Here is a 15,611-nt window from a genome sequence, read left to right as displayed (position 1 = left end):
GGCGGGTGTGTCAATCATTCCTGCGTTAGAAAAAAAGCAGTGGTATCGCCACCAGCAGGTCGTTTATTGGTCGCCTGGGGGAAGAAAATTGTGATCACTGTATTCTTGACTTTGTACCCACCCCCTCCGCGCCAATCGCAGTTTCCTTGTCCCTCCCCGAATCTTGCCTTACTCGGCTTCCCGCTTCTGCGCACCTCGAACCGGCCTAAACCACCTGCCTCGACCCCCTTTTCTCCTGGTAACACAAACAGCATGTCGGACTACAACTCAGTGCCACCCGGGGCTGGAGCAGCACTTGGAGCCGGTGGCGGAATCAAGAAGGATGCCTTCGCAGATGCGGTGCAGCGAGCTCGGCAGGTGAGAGACGCCAGTGGCCCCTCTATGTGTGAGTGAGTGGGTGGGAGGGAGGGATGGAGGCACCTTGGCTAGCTAGCTAACGCTAGGCTGGCTAACGCTAACTTTGGAGTAAATTTCCCTGTCGAGGCCATGACACGAATCAATGGAGCCGGCGTGGTTTGCTTCCCCTCTCCGATTATGTGTGGGGCTCCGAGCTTACTCCATGTCGTCTCTGTTCCACGGGCTTATCATTCGGCGTGTAGATACCATGCTACCCGACAGGACGGCCATCAACTTTTTTATTTCTACGCATTGTGTGTTAACTTGGTGCATTTATTTCCTCAGACCTCAACACATCGCATCTTTGATACTCATTTGTTATGTGAGGCCTGTAGGCGATGGCAAACGGCTAACGAAGTTCCAACTTACCCAGCTTCACCACATAATACGTTACCTTGGTCGGCGAAGTTACATACTTGAGTTGCTCTTCATGCTCATTTGTATATAATTAGCTAAATAAGTAGATTTACTCTGGTGTCTTATTAACCAGCTAGCTAGTTCGTAGTCTTAACTAGCAAGCATGATGGCTAGCGCTTCCTAATACTACATGCCCAGCCATGTAAACTCAAGCTAACGTTAGCGTACAAGTTGGCTGGCTACTTGGAACGGTAATTTAACCGTTAGTTTAATTTAGTGATTTTATTAGCTAAAGTGTTATTTGTAATCGACTATTCGCCAGGTTGAATTATTTTTCTACAAATACGTGTATTTTATGTTGTTGTAAAAACCAAACGACCAACCCAGTGAAGCTAGAATAATGTAGTGTGGTTGCTTATCAACAGGCCCAGGCAACGAATCAATGGTATGTTGTTAGCTAGCCTAGGTAACTAACTTGGCTAGAAATAATAAATTGAATAAATAAGAAATAGCCAGCTAATATTATACATATGTTTCAAGACAGAATGCCTATTTGACTGTGGATTTAACGTTACACAGATAATTTGTGTATTCTAGTAGTAGCTAGCTGGCATTACGTGCTGCTGGTAGTTTCGCTCTTGTTAGCTACCTGGTTGGGATTTTGCTTGGTAGCTAACTATCTACTGTTGTTAGCTAGTTGAATATTTGGTAGTCCTGGATTGCCTATCGTTAGTTGATTGACTGCGTTAGCCTAGCACACTTATAAGAAGCAATCTGATAGTTGACTAGCTTGCTGCCCGATTTTTTTATTTTAAATTAGGCTATCTGGTCTTTCGTTCTGGTCAATGGTAGACTATAGATTCTTCCTTAAGTTAGACTGTTGGCCATGCCCAGCAAAGTTTCAAAGTCTAAAACTCGACCTCTTGTGATTCATAGTTTGATCTGTAGCTATGCTTTTAGCAAAGTTGGCTGGTTGATGGCCTTTTTAGCTAGCTACTTCGTCTAGCCTTCGCTGTTCTATCAACTTTTAGTGAATGAGACGTTGCATGTTTTGTAATCTTGTAGTTAAGTCTGAACTAATGCCGGAGCTTGGTGGTCACCAGGGGAATGCGGTATCTAACCTCAACTAGCTGAGCTAGCAAACGTTTAGTAGCTAATGTAACCGTTTGGGTGTAGATCTGCGAAAGCACGTTGTATTGTGCCTGGCTGAAGTAGTTGACGCCCCCGTCGGGACCTTAACTCCACATGACCATTAGAGGTCTCTCTGTGAGTCCCGTGTTGTCTGTATCCTGGACTTGAATGTTTTGTCTTTGGTTATTCTGTCCATGTACATCGTTCCGTACTTCTGTCCGGTTTAATCACACTGCTGGGTAAATTGTGTATTTGCACCACAGGCATTAGGAAACAAGAAATTGTATTTGGTTTAGCTTCGTCCAGGTAGCGGACAAGCAGAGATTTTACAAATGACGATTTGATTACAGTACCTTGTGCCTTGGTGGAGAATCGAACAGCCGGTCACGTGAGACGGCTGTTCTACGAGTCTCTCCAGTTGTTAATTTTAATTGACTCATTTCCTCATGTCCCCCTGGGTGCCATTACAAATCAGCTTGGAATAACTTCACATCGTGCACATAAGCTTTTTTAGTTCATACTGCCGACAGTGCCCCTTCACTGATACCAGTGATTGTGCAGTCATTAGTGCACTGCAGGGTCATTCTTGTTCCTGTCCATCCAACTGTTCCTGTGTGCTGGCCAGAAGTGACATACAGTAAGCAGTTGTCGAGAGATGAATCTTTCCCGCAATGCTTTGCAAACGGAGGCTTTTTAGCCTGTAGCTGGTTCACATAGCTTAAATGGCAATACGTTTGGCTAATATTTTGTGAGTATCACAGGAGCACCTTGTGTTGTGTTTTTAGTACGCATCTATCAGTCTGTGAGGTAGTTGAGGTGTGCTTGTTGTAACTGGTCCTTGTTCCGGTCCTCAGATCGCAGCGAAAATCGGCGGAGATGTGGGAGGAGCCCCTCTGAACAACACCGGCGTCCCCGAGAGCTTCCCCTTCACCGCACAGAAACGCCAGCTGGAGGACGCAGGTGTGACAGCGCCGCCTGACCTCACACCTACACGTGTACACCTACACACACGTGCGCCTACATATGTGCACCTACACACGTGTGGAGAGAAAGCAGGACAATAGCACCGGTTCTCTCTGCCCACAATCCACTTGTACAGTTTCATTCTCCAACATTATTGGATTTTGTTTTATGGGCTAAAGGAAATCTACACGGCAAGTACCTCCTGTCCATTAAGCAAATGAACTGATGCCTGGTCTAACTGAACAATGGTGTCATTAAGGTCATCTTCGTGTTTGCTGCTGTGTCATGTCCTTTCATTGTCTAATGGGCGCCAAAAGATTTATGACACTAATGAGAAAAATGTTACGAAGCCAAATGCTTTGAAAGCATGTTTCAATGTGACACTCTGCTCTTGATTTTGAAATTGAGGCTCGCGACAATGTCGATATGGCTCTCAGGCCTCTGTTTCTTAAGAACATCAAGCATCATTTGCACAGTTGTGTGTGCATGCATGCACTCTTGTGGTATTTGCATAGCCCAGGTTGAATGGTGGCTTGTAGTGCTGCCTGTACGTTTTCTGTTAGCTAGTCACCTGATGTGTTGGCTAGAGTGATAACCAACTAAAGATCACACCTGCTGTCCAGAAACTGTTTAAGTTTAAGCTGCACCCAGTGAAGGGACCAGCTAGCCTACTGTTGTAAATTAGTTACGGGCATTTCGTTGGATCCCCGTGCCACGTATGCTGAGCAGAGGCAACTTTTAAATCTGGATTCGTTCTTTGGCGTTGTGCTCGTAGATTCTTTGTTATGGGCGTCTGTAGTCCATCAGTTATTAGAGATCCTTGATGAAGCCAGATGGAGCAGTATCGTAAAAGAGTGTGACTGCGAAGCAGCATCTCCCTGCCATTAGGGGCAAGAGCTCTGATTCTTGTGTAGTTCATTCCCTACATGTTGGTCCCCAGATTTTTTTTATTTTATGTGAAATGGTTTCCTCATTGAATGGCTTTTTTGCACCCTATGTGGGGCTGAACTTGTCCTGTCTTATAGTTGGTATTGCTGAATTTTAAAATTGTTTGTTTTTTGTCCCCCTTTCTTTTAGTTTATGATGGGTGTGATCTCTCTACAGATCAACCAGAAAGCAAGAAAATGGCCCCCCAGAGTGACCGGGACTCGGGCCCACCCATGTGTATGTGGCTTTCTCTGCTCCTGCCCCTCTTACCCCTCTGTGTCTCCCTCTGTGTCCCCCTCGCCCCCGTCCCTCTCACCCCTCTGTGTCCCCCTGTCCCTCTCGCCCCCACCCGTGTCCCCCTCGCCCCTGTCCCTCTCACCCCTCTGTCTCCCTCTGTGTCCCTCTCACCCCTCTGGGTCCCCCTCGCCCCTCTGTGTCCCCCTCGCTCTCGCCCCTCTGGGTCCCCCTCGCCCCTCGTGTCCCCCTCGCTCTTGCCCCTCTTTGTCCCCCTTGTCCTTCTCACCCCTGTGTCCCCTCCCTGTCCCTGCCCCTCTTGTCCCCTCGCTCTGCCCCCCCATGTCCCCCTCGCCCCCTGCCCTCGCCCCACTATGTCCCCCTGCCCCATGTGTCCCCCCTAGCCCCTCTGTGTCCCCCTATGCCCCTCTGTGTCCCCCTCGCTCTCGCCCCACTATGTCCCCCTTGCCCCAGTGTCCCCCTCGCTCTTGCCCCTCTGTGTCCCCCTTGTGCCCTTGTGTCCCCCTCACCCCTGTCTCTCTTGGTGTTTCCTGCTCGCTGGCCATTTAGGCTGTTCGTTCTGTGTGTCATCTCAGTCTCAGTAACATGATCTGTGTCCTTTCTCCCCCCCAGCCTCCATCGGAGCAACTCTTGCAGCCATGGCCCAGAGGTAAAGCAGAAAATATGGTCGGGGGTGGGGGGGTGGAGGTAGTTGCTCTTATAAGTGAGTTACTCACTACCTTGTGTAGGTTTCCCTGGAATGTGTGTGGTGCCAGTGCAGACCTCAAAGACAGTGTGTGAACAGAGCAAAGCAGAAGTGCGTTTTCTCATACGCCGTTTAGACGTTTGTTTTAATTTGGATATGGAGTTGTAGCAGCTTTCAGAACAGCTCTGTCAGCCTGTGATTCCCGTGCTGGCAGAGCTGGGTGTGTGTGTGAGTGTGAGTGTGAAGGGAAATTGTGTGGTTTCCATCAGAGGATCCTGGGCGGTCTATCTTCTGTGAGTTGGACTAGTGTGTGTGTGTGTGTGTGTGTGTGAACTCTGTCCTGTCCCGTTTTAATCCGTAGACCGTCCAGCCTCACGGAGGACTACAGAGTGCCGGACAGCATGGTGGGCCTGAGTGAGTACCCGCTCTTTCTCTCCTGCGCTAGCACTCTCTCGTTCTCTCTCTCTCCTGACATCCTGCGGTCATTGCAAAGACAAACTGCAGCATAAGATCTGTGGGAAAATGAGCGAAGTTGACTTTCAGTTCCACTAGTTCTGGGCAGGTTTGGGCCTTTGTGCTGAATACAAGCACGTTTGCACCTTTTTTGCAGTTGGTTTAATGGAGACATAGCCAGTCTCCATCACAAGCACTGTTGCTTACTGCTGTATCTTTAATTACTGACGTAAGGGAGAATGCGATGGAGGGCAGTGCTGCGATGTGAAGGTTATTTTAGTAGCCTCTGCTGCGGAGAGACTAACGGACAAGGCCTGAAAAGAGCCATCACCTTCGAGCCACAGCATTAATGGATACGCCTACATTTTATTACCGTTGTGTATAATGTCTGTTCTCTGTACCATCCTCACATGCTCTGATTGGACGCTTTCCCCACCTCTCTTCAGTCATTGGCCGAGGAGGAGAACAGATCAATAAGATCCAGCAGGACTCTGGCTGCAAGGTCCAGATCGCTCCAGGTGAGCGAGGCCTTCCAGGTGCTCTGTTGTGTGACTGGGTCTTCCAGGGCGAGTGTGCGTGTGTGCGTGTGTGTGCGTGTGTGTGCGTGTGTGTGCGTGTGTGTGCGTGTGTGTGCGTGTGTGTGCGTGTGTGTGCGTGTGTGTGCGTGTGTGCGTGTGTGCGTGTGTGTGCGCGTGTGCGTGTGTGCGTGTGCGTGCGCCGGCGGGACTCTGAACGTTACGCGTTTGTTCACAGACAGCGGCGGGCTTCCCGACAGGAGCGTGTCTCTCACCGGATCGCCGGACGCCATACAGTGAGTGTCTTATTTCGGGGTGGGGGAGGGGGGCGGGGGCGGGGTTGGGCGCAGTGGCTTCGCCGAGTCTGACCGCCGCGCCGTTTCTTTCCCCTCCGCAGGAAGGCCAAAATGCTCCTGGACGACATCGTGTCCCGGGGCAGGGGCACGCCCCCGTCCTCTTTCCACGAGTCGACCAACGGCCAGAGCGGCTCCATGCAGGAGATGATGATCCCGGCCGGGAAGGCGGGGCTGATCATCGGCAAGGGAGGAGAGACCATCAAACAGCTGCAGGTGCACCGCCTCTGCTTCCCCCACATCACACCTCAAACAGCTGCAGGTGCACCGCCTCTGCTTCTCCCACATCACACCTCAAACAGCTGCAGGTGCACAGCCTCTGCTTCTCCCACATCACACCTCAAACAGCTGCAGGTGCACCGTCTCTGCTTCCCCCACATCACACCTCAAACAGCTGCAGGTGCACAGCCTCTGCTTCTCCCACATCACACCTCAAACAGCTGCAGGTGCACAGCCTCTGCTTCTCCCACATCACACCTCAAACAGCTGCAGGTGCACCGCCTCTGCTTCTCCCACATCACACCTCAAACAGCTGCAGGTGCACAGCCTCTGCTTCTCCCACATCACACCTCAAACAGCTGCAGGTGCACAGCCTCTGCTTCCCCCACATCACACCTCACACAGCTGCAGGTGCACAGCCTCTGCTTCTCCCACATCACACCTCAAACAGCTGCAGGTGCACAGCCTCTGCTTCTCCCACATCACACCTCAAACAGCTGCAGGTGCACAGCCTCTGCTTCTCCCACATCACACCTCAAACAGCTGCAGGTGCACCGCCTCTGCTTCTCCCACATCACACCTCAAACAGCTGCAGGTGCACAGCCTCTGCTTCCCCCACATCACACCTCAAACAGCTGCAGGTGCACCGCCTCTGCTTCCCCCACATCACACCTCAAACAGCTGCAGGTGCACAGCCTCTGCTTCTCCCACATCACACCTCAAACAGCTGCAGGTGCACAGCCTCTGCTTCTCCCACATCACACCTCAAACAGCTGCAGGTGCACAGCCTCTGCTTCTCCCACATCACACCTCAAACAGCTGCAGGTGCACCGCCTCTGCTTCTCCCACATCACACCTCAAACAGCTGCAGGTGCACCGCCTCTGCTTCTCCCACATCACACCTCAAACAGCTGCAGGTGCACCCCCTCTGCTTCTCCCACATCACACCTCAAACAGCTGCAGGTTCACAGCCTCTGCTTCCCCCACATCACACCTCAAACAGCTGCAGGTGCACAGCCTCTGCTTCCCCCACATCACACCTGTGGGCTCAACCTAAGCTGCTCTTTTGCCTGGTCAAGGCAGGAAACCAACTTTGGCCACAGTGGCTGCTGCATCCCAAAATTCACCTGCCAAATTCTACCAGACATCTAGATATCTCTGCTCTGTATGGAGGCACCTAGAGTTCAGTTTCTTGGTGAATTTCAGTGCACATTGGTAACCAGATAATGGAGGGGAGTATCTGGCTAGCGTGAGAACGCTCATTAGCGTGGTCCCTTTTTCACGGTTTGTGTCTGTCCTGTAGGAGCGCGCGGGAGTGAAGATGATCCTCATCCAGGACTGCTCTCAGGCGGCCAACGTGGACAAACCGCTGCGCATCATCGGAGAGCCCTACAAAGTCCAGGTAGGAGTCCTGAGTCTCTGCAGCGGTCTACTGAACACACAGGCAAAATGAAGCCTCACTCTCCTGCTGGAGCCCTTTCCGCTTGTTTGCATCCACTCATTTATCCTGCCAGACGGCAGAAGTCGGTTGCTTGCTGCCGATTGGTGGGTTGTTGTGCTGTTGCCTGCTGTTCTGACGAGACTTTAACCCAGACTGCTGTGAGTTCAGTATTTAGCGGGCCAGTCGGCCTCAAACTCTGGGGCACCCTGTGTGGGTCGGGCTGTCGGTCAGAGGTCCTGAGCGTGTGGAAAACCCTCCCCTTTTCCCCGACAGCAAGCACGGGAGCTGGTGCAGCAGATTCTCAACGAGAGGGATCACCCCGGGTTCGGAGACCGGAACGAGTATGGGTCCCGCATGGGAGGCGGCGGAGGAGGAGGAGGAGGAGGAGGAGGCATGGACGTGAGTGTCCTCTTACCTGTGTGTGTCTGTGTGTGCTTACGCGTGTCTGTCTGTGTGTGTCTGCTTCTTTGTGTCTGTGCGTGCGCGCGTCTGTCTGTGTGTGTCTGTGTGTGCGTGTCTGTCTGTGTGTGTCTGCTTCTTTGTGTCTGTGCGTGCGTGCGTGCGCGTGTGTGTCTGTGTGTGCGTGCGCGTGTCTGTCTGTGTGTGCGTGCGCGTGTCTGTCTGTGTGTGTGTGTGCGCGTGTCTGTCTGTGTGTGTCTGTGTGCATGCGCGTGTCTGTCTGTGTGTGCGTGTCTGTCTGTGTGTGTCTGTGCATGCGTGCGCGTGTCTGTCTGTGTGTGTCTGTGTGCTTGCGCGTGTCTGTGTGTGTGTGCACGTGTCTGGCTGTGTGTGTCTGTGGTGCGTGCGCGTGTCTGTCTGTGTGTGTCTGTGTGCGTGCGTGTGTCTGTGTGTGTCTGTGCGTGCGTGCGCGTGTCTGTCTGTGTGTGACAGTGTCCTGTCGTTGCCTTTGGGTGAGGACTTGTGTGAGCTGTGTAAATATAGTTCATCACTGGAACAGAACGGTTACATGCGTGGCAGAGACACGGGTCACCTCTTGACCTTTGCATTTGAATGCATTTATTTATGGGTCCTTAGCAACGGTCTAAAAGTGCGCTCTGTCTTTGCTGAACCACGTTCTGATGGGCGTGTCTCCAGTCCAAAGAGTGGTGCCTGTCAATTTTATGGCCAATGGAAAAATCGAGCAAACTCTTGACTTGCAAGTCACAGGTAGGAGGAGGATGTGGCCAGCAAGTATTTTTTAAAATTCATTTATTTGGGGAGGAGGGGTTGAGTTTCCTGTGCTTTGGCAGAATTCTGCCTTTTCGCCAGAATACACCAATGATGTAAAACCGCCTGAGATAAGCCAGCCCTGTGTTCACTTGTCTCACACAAGTCTCTTCTGTAAAGTGTCAGTTTGACAGGTTCATATTCAGTGAGTGCTGAACTGCTTGTTGGGGTGGGTGAGGGGGGAGATTTTGCTTTTAATTGTTGGTCATAACTGAGGACGATGTCGCTGGGATCGCTGCCGCGGTTACCGAGGCGTTAGTGTTCCCGCCCTGGGAAGCTGTGCAGCTAACACCTGTGCGGTTAGCTGTGAAGCTCATGCCTGTGCGGTTAGCTTTGAAGCTAATGCCTGTGCGGTTAGCTGTGAAGCTCATGCCTGTGCTGTTAGCTTTGAAGCTAATGCCTGTGCGGTTAGCTGTGAAGCTCATGCCTGTGCTGTTAGTTGTGAAGCTAACGCCTGCGCTGCGTTTGTGCACAGATGCCGGTCCCGCGCCACTCCGTCGGGGTCGTGATCGGCCGCAACGGAGAGATGATCAAGAAGATTCAGAACGACGCCGGGGTCAGGATACAGTTCAAACCCGGTGAGCAGACGCGTGGAAAATCGATACTTTCTCAGATGAAACCGGATCACTCGGTACAGCTTAAACGAGGATCATCCTGCGTACGCATGTTTCTCTCATGTGCCAGAGCAGCACGTGATCTCAGCGCAGTGCGATTCATGTGCTGTCTGGGTTATATATAGGCTATATGCTTATGTATTTGAACTTAAATGTCTTATGAGATCATAAGCCAAAGAGATCACGGCTAGTCTTCACTTGTAAAGACCGTCTCCCAGCATGGGGTGCTGTGGCTTTGCAACATGTCACAACACGGCTTTGATCTGCTGTCACAGCAATTTCATGTCAGCCTTTGTGTCTCCGTATGCTCAAGTCTTTTACTGTTTCTCTAATGAACATTATCTGAAAAGTAATTGTGGAAAAGAATGTGGGTGTGCCACACTAGTTGACCCAGTCGATTGCCTGGGCAGCCCAGCCCTGTTCCTGGAGGTTTACAGTCCTGAAGGTTCTCACTCCAACCCTAACAGAGCACACCTCATTCAACAGCTAGAGATCTCACTGAGCTGCTAATTAGTAGAGTCTGGTGTGCCAAATTAGGGTTGAAATGAAAACCTGCTGGAAGAAAGGCGGATCTCCATGAGCAGGGGTGGACAGCCCTCCTGTATATCATGAACACTTCGGTTGGGGTTCTGAAGATGCTCCATCCCAGAGGGGTGTCGGCTCAGTTGGCCCTGTCGGTGACCCCGAGCTGCTGCTGCGGCTGTGGTTCTGACTCTTGACTCTGATGTCACAGATGACGGCGTGGGCCCCGACAAGGTGGCGCACATCATGGGCCCCCCGGACCGCTGCGAGCACGCGGCCAGCATCATCAACGACCTGCTGCAGAGCATCCGGGCGCGAGAGGAGGGCCAGGGGGTGGGTACAGCCCGCGCTGCCCGGCAGCCCGTCCGCCGCTGCCCTTCACTCGCCGCGAAAAGTCACCGCCACCGCAAGCGTTGATAACCCACGTCACACTTCAGAGCGGCGTTCGGTTTTAAATGGCCGCCTTGGGTAGAGATCGCTGTGCTATCTGGGAGGGTTCTTAAACACCTGCGCGGTGTGTAGTTTTCTGCTACTTCAATATTAATGTAGTGTATTTGTATGCGTGTGTACACAATTTATAAATGAATGAAACGCACTCAAACGTGTTTAAAGGCATGCTATGCAGGACTTTTTTGCCTTGCTAAAGGAATTCCAAGTTTACAGTAACTCTTGTTCTTGAACGAGCCTCGACGGCTTGTCTTTTTTGCTTTGTTGTATCTGGGATTTTTTGCTAGCTAACTAGCAACAAACAGTCTGTTGAAATATGATCCCAAACTATAGGGTCTGTAGCCACACCCACCCCTCTCCACACACAAAAGAGTGCTATGCCCAGAAATGTCCTGATCACATTTAGATTCACAAATACAGGTAAAGGTGCACAGATTTGGCAAAAGTGGGTAAGGATAGATTGCCAGTGCATCCTAGATACGCCTTGGCATGGTTGTCTTATACTATTTTAAAGGCAAAAATCCTGCGTAGTGTGCTTTTAATATAAATGGCACATGTTGCTGATGTAGTGGCAGCACTGTCTGATCTCCCCGTTTTCTCTCCAGGGTCCTCCAGGGCCACCTGGCGCAGGAATGCCTCCAGGCGGCCGGGGGCGAGGGCGGGGCCAGGGCAACTGGGGCCCCCCCGGTGGGGAGGTGACCTTCTCCATCCCCAGCCACAAGTGCGGCCTGGTGATCGGGCGGGGCGGGGAGAACGTGAAGGCCATCAACCAGCAGACGGGCGCCTTCGTGGAGATCTCCCGCCAGCCGCCTCCCAACGGAGACCCCAACTTCAAGCTCTTCATCATCCGGGGCTCCCCGCAGCAGATCGACCACGCCAAGCAGCTCATCGAGGACAAAATCGAGGTACTTCCTCGCCCCGTTATGGGCCCTCTGCGGCCCCGGGCTCGAACTGTCCCGTGGAATGTATCCACGGTTACCGCAGTGTGTGCTGCCTGCACACGGTGACCAATCAAATCAAACTGGGCCACTACACCTGTCCGTGGAGTTTATGCTGTGGTGCCATGAGCAAGGGTTCTGGAATTTAGAGTTACTCCCACCTAATTTTACTGTGTCCCAAAGCTCTGATGCTTCCTGTATTATGTTTCTAACTAATGACACTGGGTATTCATATTGTGTTTATACATTTCACGATTGACAATTCTTGAAGGCAATAACTTGATTAATTGCTGAATTTTTGTCTTGTTAAAGTTTTAGCACAGGATGTTATTCATATTCTGAAGTGGCCTATTTAATAATCATGTCTTCAGAAAAACATTTAAACATTTAGCGAATGATCTTATTTTATTTGGACCATTCGGTTCCTGGTGGTACAAAAGTATTCACTATATCAAGGCATCATTTGTGAAGTACAGTCCCAAAATGTACCTTGTTGGGCTTAATGTCTTACTGAATTCTCTTGTTTCACTAGTCTTAAACATAATCATGAAATTGTCATTTTTGCACTGTATAAATGTACACTGACCCAGACGCCTGAGTGTGCCTGACTCTGGTTCTGGTTCTTTCAGGGTCCGCTGTGTCCTGTTGGTCCAGGTCCTGGCGGGCCGGGCCCATCCGGTCCCATGGGCCCCTATAACCCCAACCCCTATAACCACGGACCCCCTGGACCGCCACAGTAAGTGCAAACACAGCCAAAACTATTGCTGTAGAAGATGGTTGAAAAATCCAAGTGTGTTCATCTCCACACACAGTACACACATTATTTTTCCATTTGCCACTGCCAGATTAAGGCAAATGAATATCAGCGTGTATAGCGTCTTAATTTTGACTGGATTCTTGGGCTGTTGTGATAGACCCGTTCTAGGGCTGTTTGATTCCCGGATCGTCATGACTGCTGGATTTTGCCTTTCCACCTGCCTAGATACTTATTTAAGCAGTTGATTGGCTTAATGTCGCTGTTGGTTGAAAGGAAACCACAAAAATGTGCAGACAATTACGGCATTCTGGTACTTCAGTTTGACTGGTTGTAATCAGTTTTGTAAATATCTGTTATTTGTTGTCTGTATTGATTTGGTGAGTTGGTGTGCATTAGCCAGGTGAACGGGTGCATGATGAATTACTAAATTTTATTTTTATTTTTTTGTGTTTTGTAGCGGAGGCCCCCCAGGTGGTCATCAGTGCCCCCCTCAGGGCTGGGGTGGTACTTACCAGCAGTGGCAGCCTCCTGGTCCTCACGACCCCAGTAAGTTTCACTCTTCAAACATCACATCCTTTCTCAGCAGTGTTCAATCCTGATCATCTTTGCATAGCATTTCTGCTAGATTTGGTGACTTTCATCCTTTTTCTACCTGGCCTGATTCCTCACTTACATGGGCATCAGGACACAAGCCTGCGTGTTTGTGTGTTGAGTAGGTCATGTGACATATCCGCTAATACACAAGGTCAAAACTGCTGCAGGCTGCTGAGTTGGTAGCAGTGCTTTGAGCCCTTTAAGTTGGGTGGTAGTTTTAAGCAGAGCAGCGGTCTGTGCCTTCGGGGCCCTGTAGAGTTACCCAGAGTGCCTTTCACCACCCTTCCCCTGACTCAGCCTCTCTGTGAACTGCAGGCAAGGCTGCTGCAGCGGACCCGAACGCGGCCTGGGCGGCCTACTACGCTCAGTACTACCAGCAGCCAGGGGGCGCCATGCCCGCACAGGCCCCCACCACCCCTACAGGGGCCCCGGCGCCCGCTGACCAGTCCCAGGCAGGCCAGGCCCCGGGGGGGCAGCCCGACTACACCAAGGCATGGGAGGAGTACTACAAGAAAATGGGTAAGCCGGGCCTTCACATCACACTTCACTTCCAAGTGCACGCAGTTTCCGTCTGCGGCGCTTGCGTTCGAGGTTCCAGACGCGGCTCGCTTCCTCCTCAAGAGTTGACGCTTAAGCCGTGGCTGTAGCGAGGAGGACAGGAAGTCCTGTGCTGTAACTTCCTGTGCGTTGCTCACGTTTGTCTGACTGGCTGCGCTCTCCCCTCTCAGCTCAAGCTGGTGGCACACCGGCGGCGGCGGCGGCGGCCCCAGCCTCCGGCGGCTCTCAGCCGGATTACAGCGCGGCCTGGGCGGAGTACTACAGGCAGCAGGCTGCCTACTACGGGCAGCCAGGACAGACTGCGGGGCAGCCAGCCGCTCCACAGCAAGGCCAGCAGGTACGGTGCACATGCTCACCTGGGGTGCTGGATTTGATTTGATTTGGCTGACTCCGGCTGTGACGGGGGTGTGATGGGGTGGGGGGGGACGGGTGTAATGGGAGCATGAGGGAGAATACTTGGCTGAATGTCATTTTAATTAATTTTTCTTTTTGTGTTGCAGACGCAGTGAAACTTGGACTGGACTTGGAATAAGACCCTCTCATTCTTCAAACCCAGCCAGCTATCTGGACTTTTTAACCACGAAAAGATATTTTAGTTTTATTTTATTTTTTAAGTTCATGGTTTTGAGTCCTAAGATTTTGTGGTGGGGAGAAGTACCTTTCTTCCCCCACCGCCCCCGTGTTCTACTAATTTTTAAGGAAAGTGTGAAAAACGAACAAAAAAAATCCTCAGATTTGCAAAGCGACCAGTGGGCCTACGCAGGCCGATTAATTTTCTTTCCTCTTCTGCATATCGCCGCGTCATCCCAGTCCCTCGTGTGAATTTGGAACCTGTGAAGTCTGCAGTGCAAATAAACCTGCCCAATATCACCAGCTGATATGCGTCTGTCCGACTGAATGGACTCACACTTTTCCCTCTGTAATTTAAGTGTGAAACTGTCTACTAAAAAGTACTTACTTCAGGTTCTTCTTCAGCATCTCCATTGGACATCTTTTTTTTTTTCTTCTTTTTTTAAGAGGGGGAAAGAATTGTTTGCTTAGAATCTTAGACTGATTTTTATTTTGAAGGTTGTTTTTTTTGTATTTTATTTTTTACCCTCCCCCTTCCTAGTTATGAGTTGGAACATTCCCAGTACTGAAGTAGCAGGTTTTCCATCCATTTTTGAAAACGTTTGTTTGATTTCCGCCCTTCCTCTCCCTGTTGCCCTGTAGTTGGTATGGGTTTTCCTGTGTGTGAATGTGAAAGCATGCACACGCGTCTGTACAGTGTAAGAGTTGAGTGTCTGTCGGCATCTTTGTGTGTGTGTGACGATGCATGTACGTCTGCCTGTCTGGTGTGCAGGTGTGTGTACAGTGGTACATGGAATGTTTGTGGTTGACAGTGAAGCCAGCACAGCTCACATGGGACTTCCTTGTGCTCTGACTCTTGCTTTGATTACAGTTATGTCCAGGAGAGAAGACTTCCGTTTTGTCCTTTTTTTGCCCCTCTCTCCCTGTTCCAAGAAGTCATGATGTTATATATTGTATGCTCGGTTTTTACTTTTTACGGCTTGTTTTTAAAAACTTCACAATAAAAGATATCAGGACCCTGGCTCTCTTTCTGTACCACGCTTCAGCTCTACAACATTCTCCATTGCAAGCAAGGTGTTGCCATTCATCTGCACAGGAAGGTCCTTTTAGAAATGGCCATTTTCTTTTTTTTCTTTTAAAGTAAAGTGCATACTGTATATTGTGTGTCTGGGTAGTCTCATTGTAAAAACACTGACTACAAATATAAATGACTTTTTCCTAAACCCTGGTCTTTAGCTCCTGTGGCATTACAACAAGGGCCTATGTGGTGATTCCATAATCAAAGCCATGCTTTTAATGGTCACTGGGTAGGGCAGGTCCATGAATAATTTGAGGGTTAAGTTTAAAAAAAAAAAAAAAAAAAAAAAGTTTAAGACCTACTCAATGGTTAAGTGTAGGGAAGTGGGAATACTTTTGTACTGCTGAAATTACAATTCCCCTTTAAATTGTCTGAGGAAGCAAAGTTGACTGGTCAACTGCAAGACGAAACTTGTTTTGGATGTGAAATCATGAATGTAATTGACTTCCAACAATACATATTGATTACATATCTTTGAGATTGCAAGGTTAATATCCCTTAAAGGAGGATGTCTCCACATTTCAGTATGAGCAATGACCTGTGTAGAGTGTGTAGGGACCATTTCAAGTTTCGGTGCTGACCTGAGATTAGAAGTTTTTAATGGAAGTAAT

The 15,611-nt window shown here is 50.2% G+C and overlaps 1 protein-coding gene across 4 annotated transcripts; it reads left to right on the top strand.

The window, feature by feature from the left end:
- The first annotated feature begins 87 nt into the window (after positions 1-87).
- Positions 88-14,943, top strand: khsrp (KH-type splicing regulatory protein). Of its 4 annotated transcripts, none has more exons than XM_064323591.1 (18): positions 88-357; positions 2,739-2,844; positions 3,952-4,011; positions 4,642-4,678; positions 5,076-5,128; positions 5,614-5,685; positions 5,921-5,978; positions 6,080-6,251; positions 7,558-7,656; positions 7,969-8,094; positions 9,398-9,500; positions 10,270-10,391; positions 11,111-11,410; positions 12,073-12,179; positions 12,658-12,746; positions 13,110-13,313; positions 13,523-13,689; positions 13,853-14,943. In XM_064323591.1, the coding sequence occupies exons 1-18, from the start codon at positions 253-255 to the stop codon at positions 13,859-13,861; spliced, it is 1,989 nt and encodes a 662-aa protein (XP_064179661.1). In that variant the 5' UTR covers positions 88-252; the 3' UTR covers positions 13,862-14,943. The 4 variants fall into 4 exon arrangements, with proteins under 4 accessions (XP_064179661.1, XP_064179660.1, XP_064179657.1 ...); XM_064323590.1 differs by having other exon boundaries at positions 7,969-8,100; XM_064323587.1 differs by having other exon boundaries at positions 90-357; positions 3,925-4,011; positions 7,969-8,100.
- Positions 14,944-15,611: the final 668 nt, after the last annotated feature.

Source organism: Anguilla rostrata, chromosome 2 (genome assembly GCF_018555375.3).
Source record: "Anguilla rostrata isolate EN2019 chromosome 2, ASM1855537v3, whole genome shotgun sequence".
Taxonomy (NCBI): domain Eukaryota; kingdom Metazoa; phylum Chordata; class Actinopteri; order Anguilliformes; family Anguillidae; genus Anguilla; species Anguilla rostrata.
The sequence above is the reverse complement of the archived record's forward strand: the minus strand, read 5'-3'. Positions and strand labels throughout refer to the sequence as shown.

What these genes read in the sequence shown, in the direction of transcription:
- khsrp (XM_064323587.1), top strand. Translation starts at nt 253, where the DNA reads ATGTCGGACTACAACTCAGTGCCACCCGGGGCTGGAGCAGCACTTGGA. An exon ending in ACGCCAGCTGGAGGACGCAG is followed by an intron (nt 2,845 to 3,924) that starts GTGTGACAGCGC and finishes CCTTTCTTTTAG; the next exon opens with TTTATGATGGGTGTGATCTC. An exon ending in CAAGGTCCAGATCGCTCCAG is followed by an intron (nt 5,686 to 5,920) that starts GTGAGCGAGGCC and finishes GTTTGTTCACAG; the next exon opens with ACAGCGGCGGGCTTCCCGAC.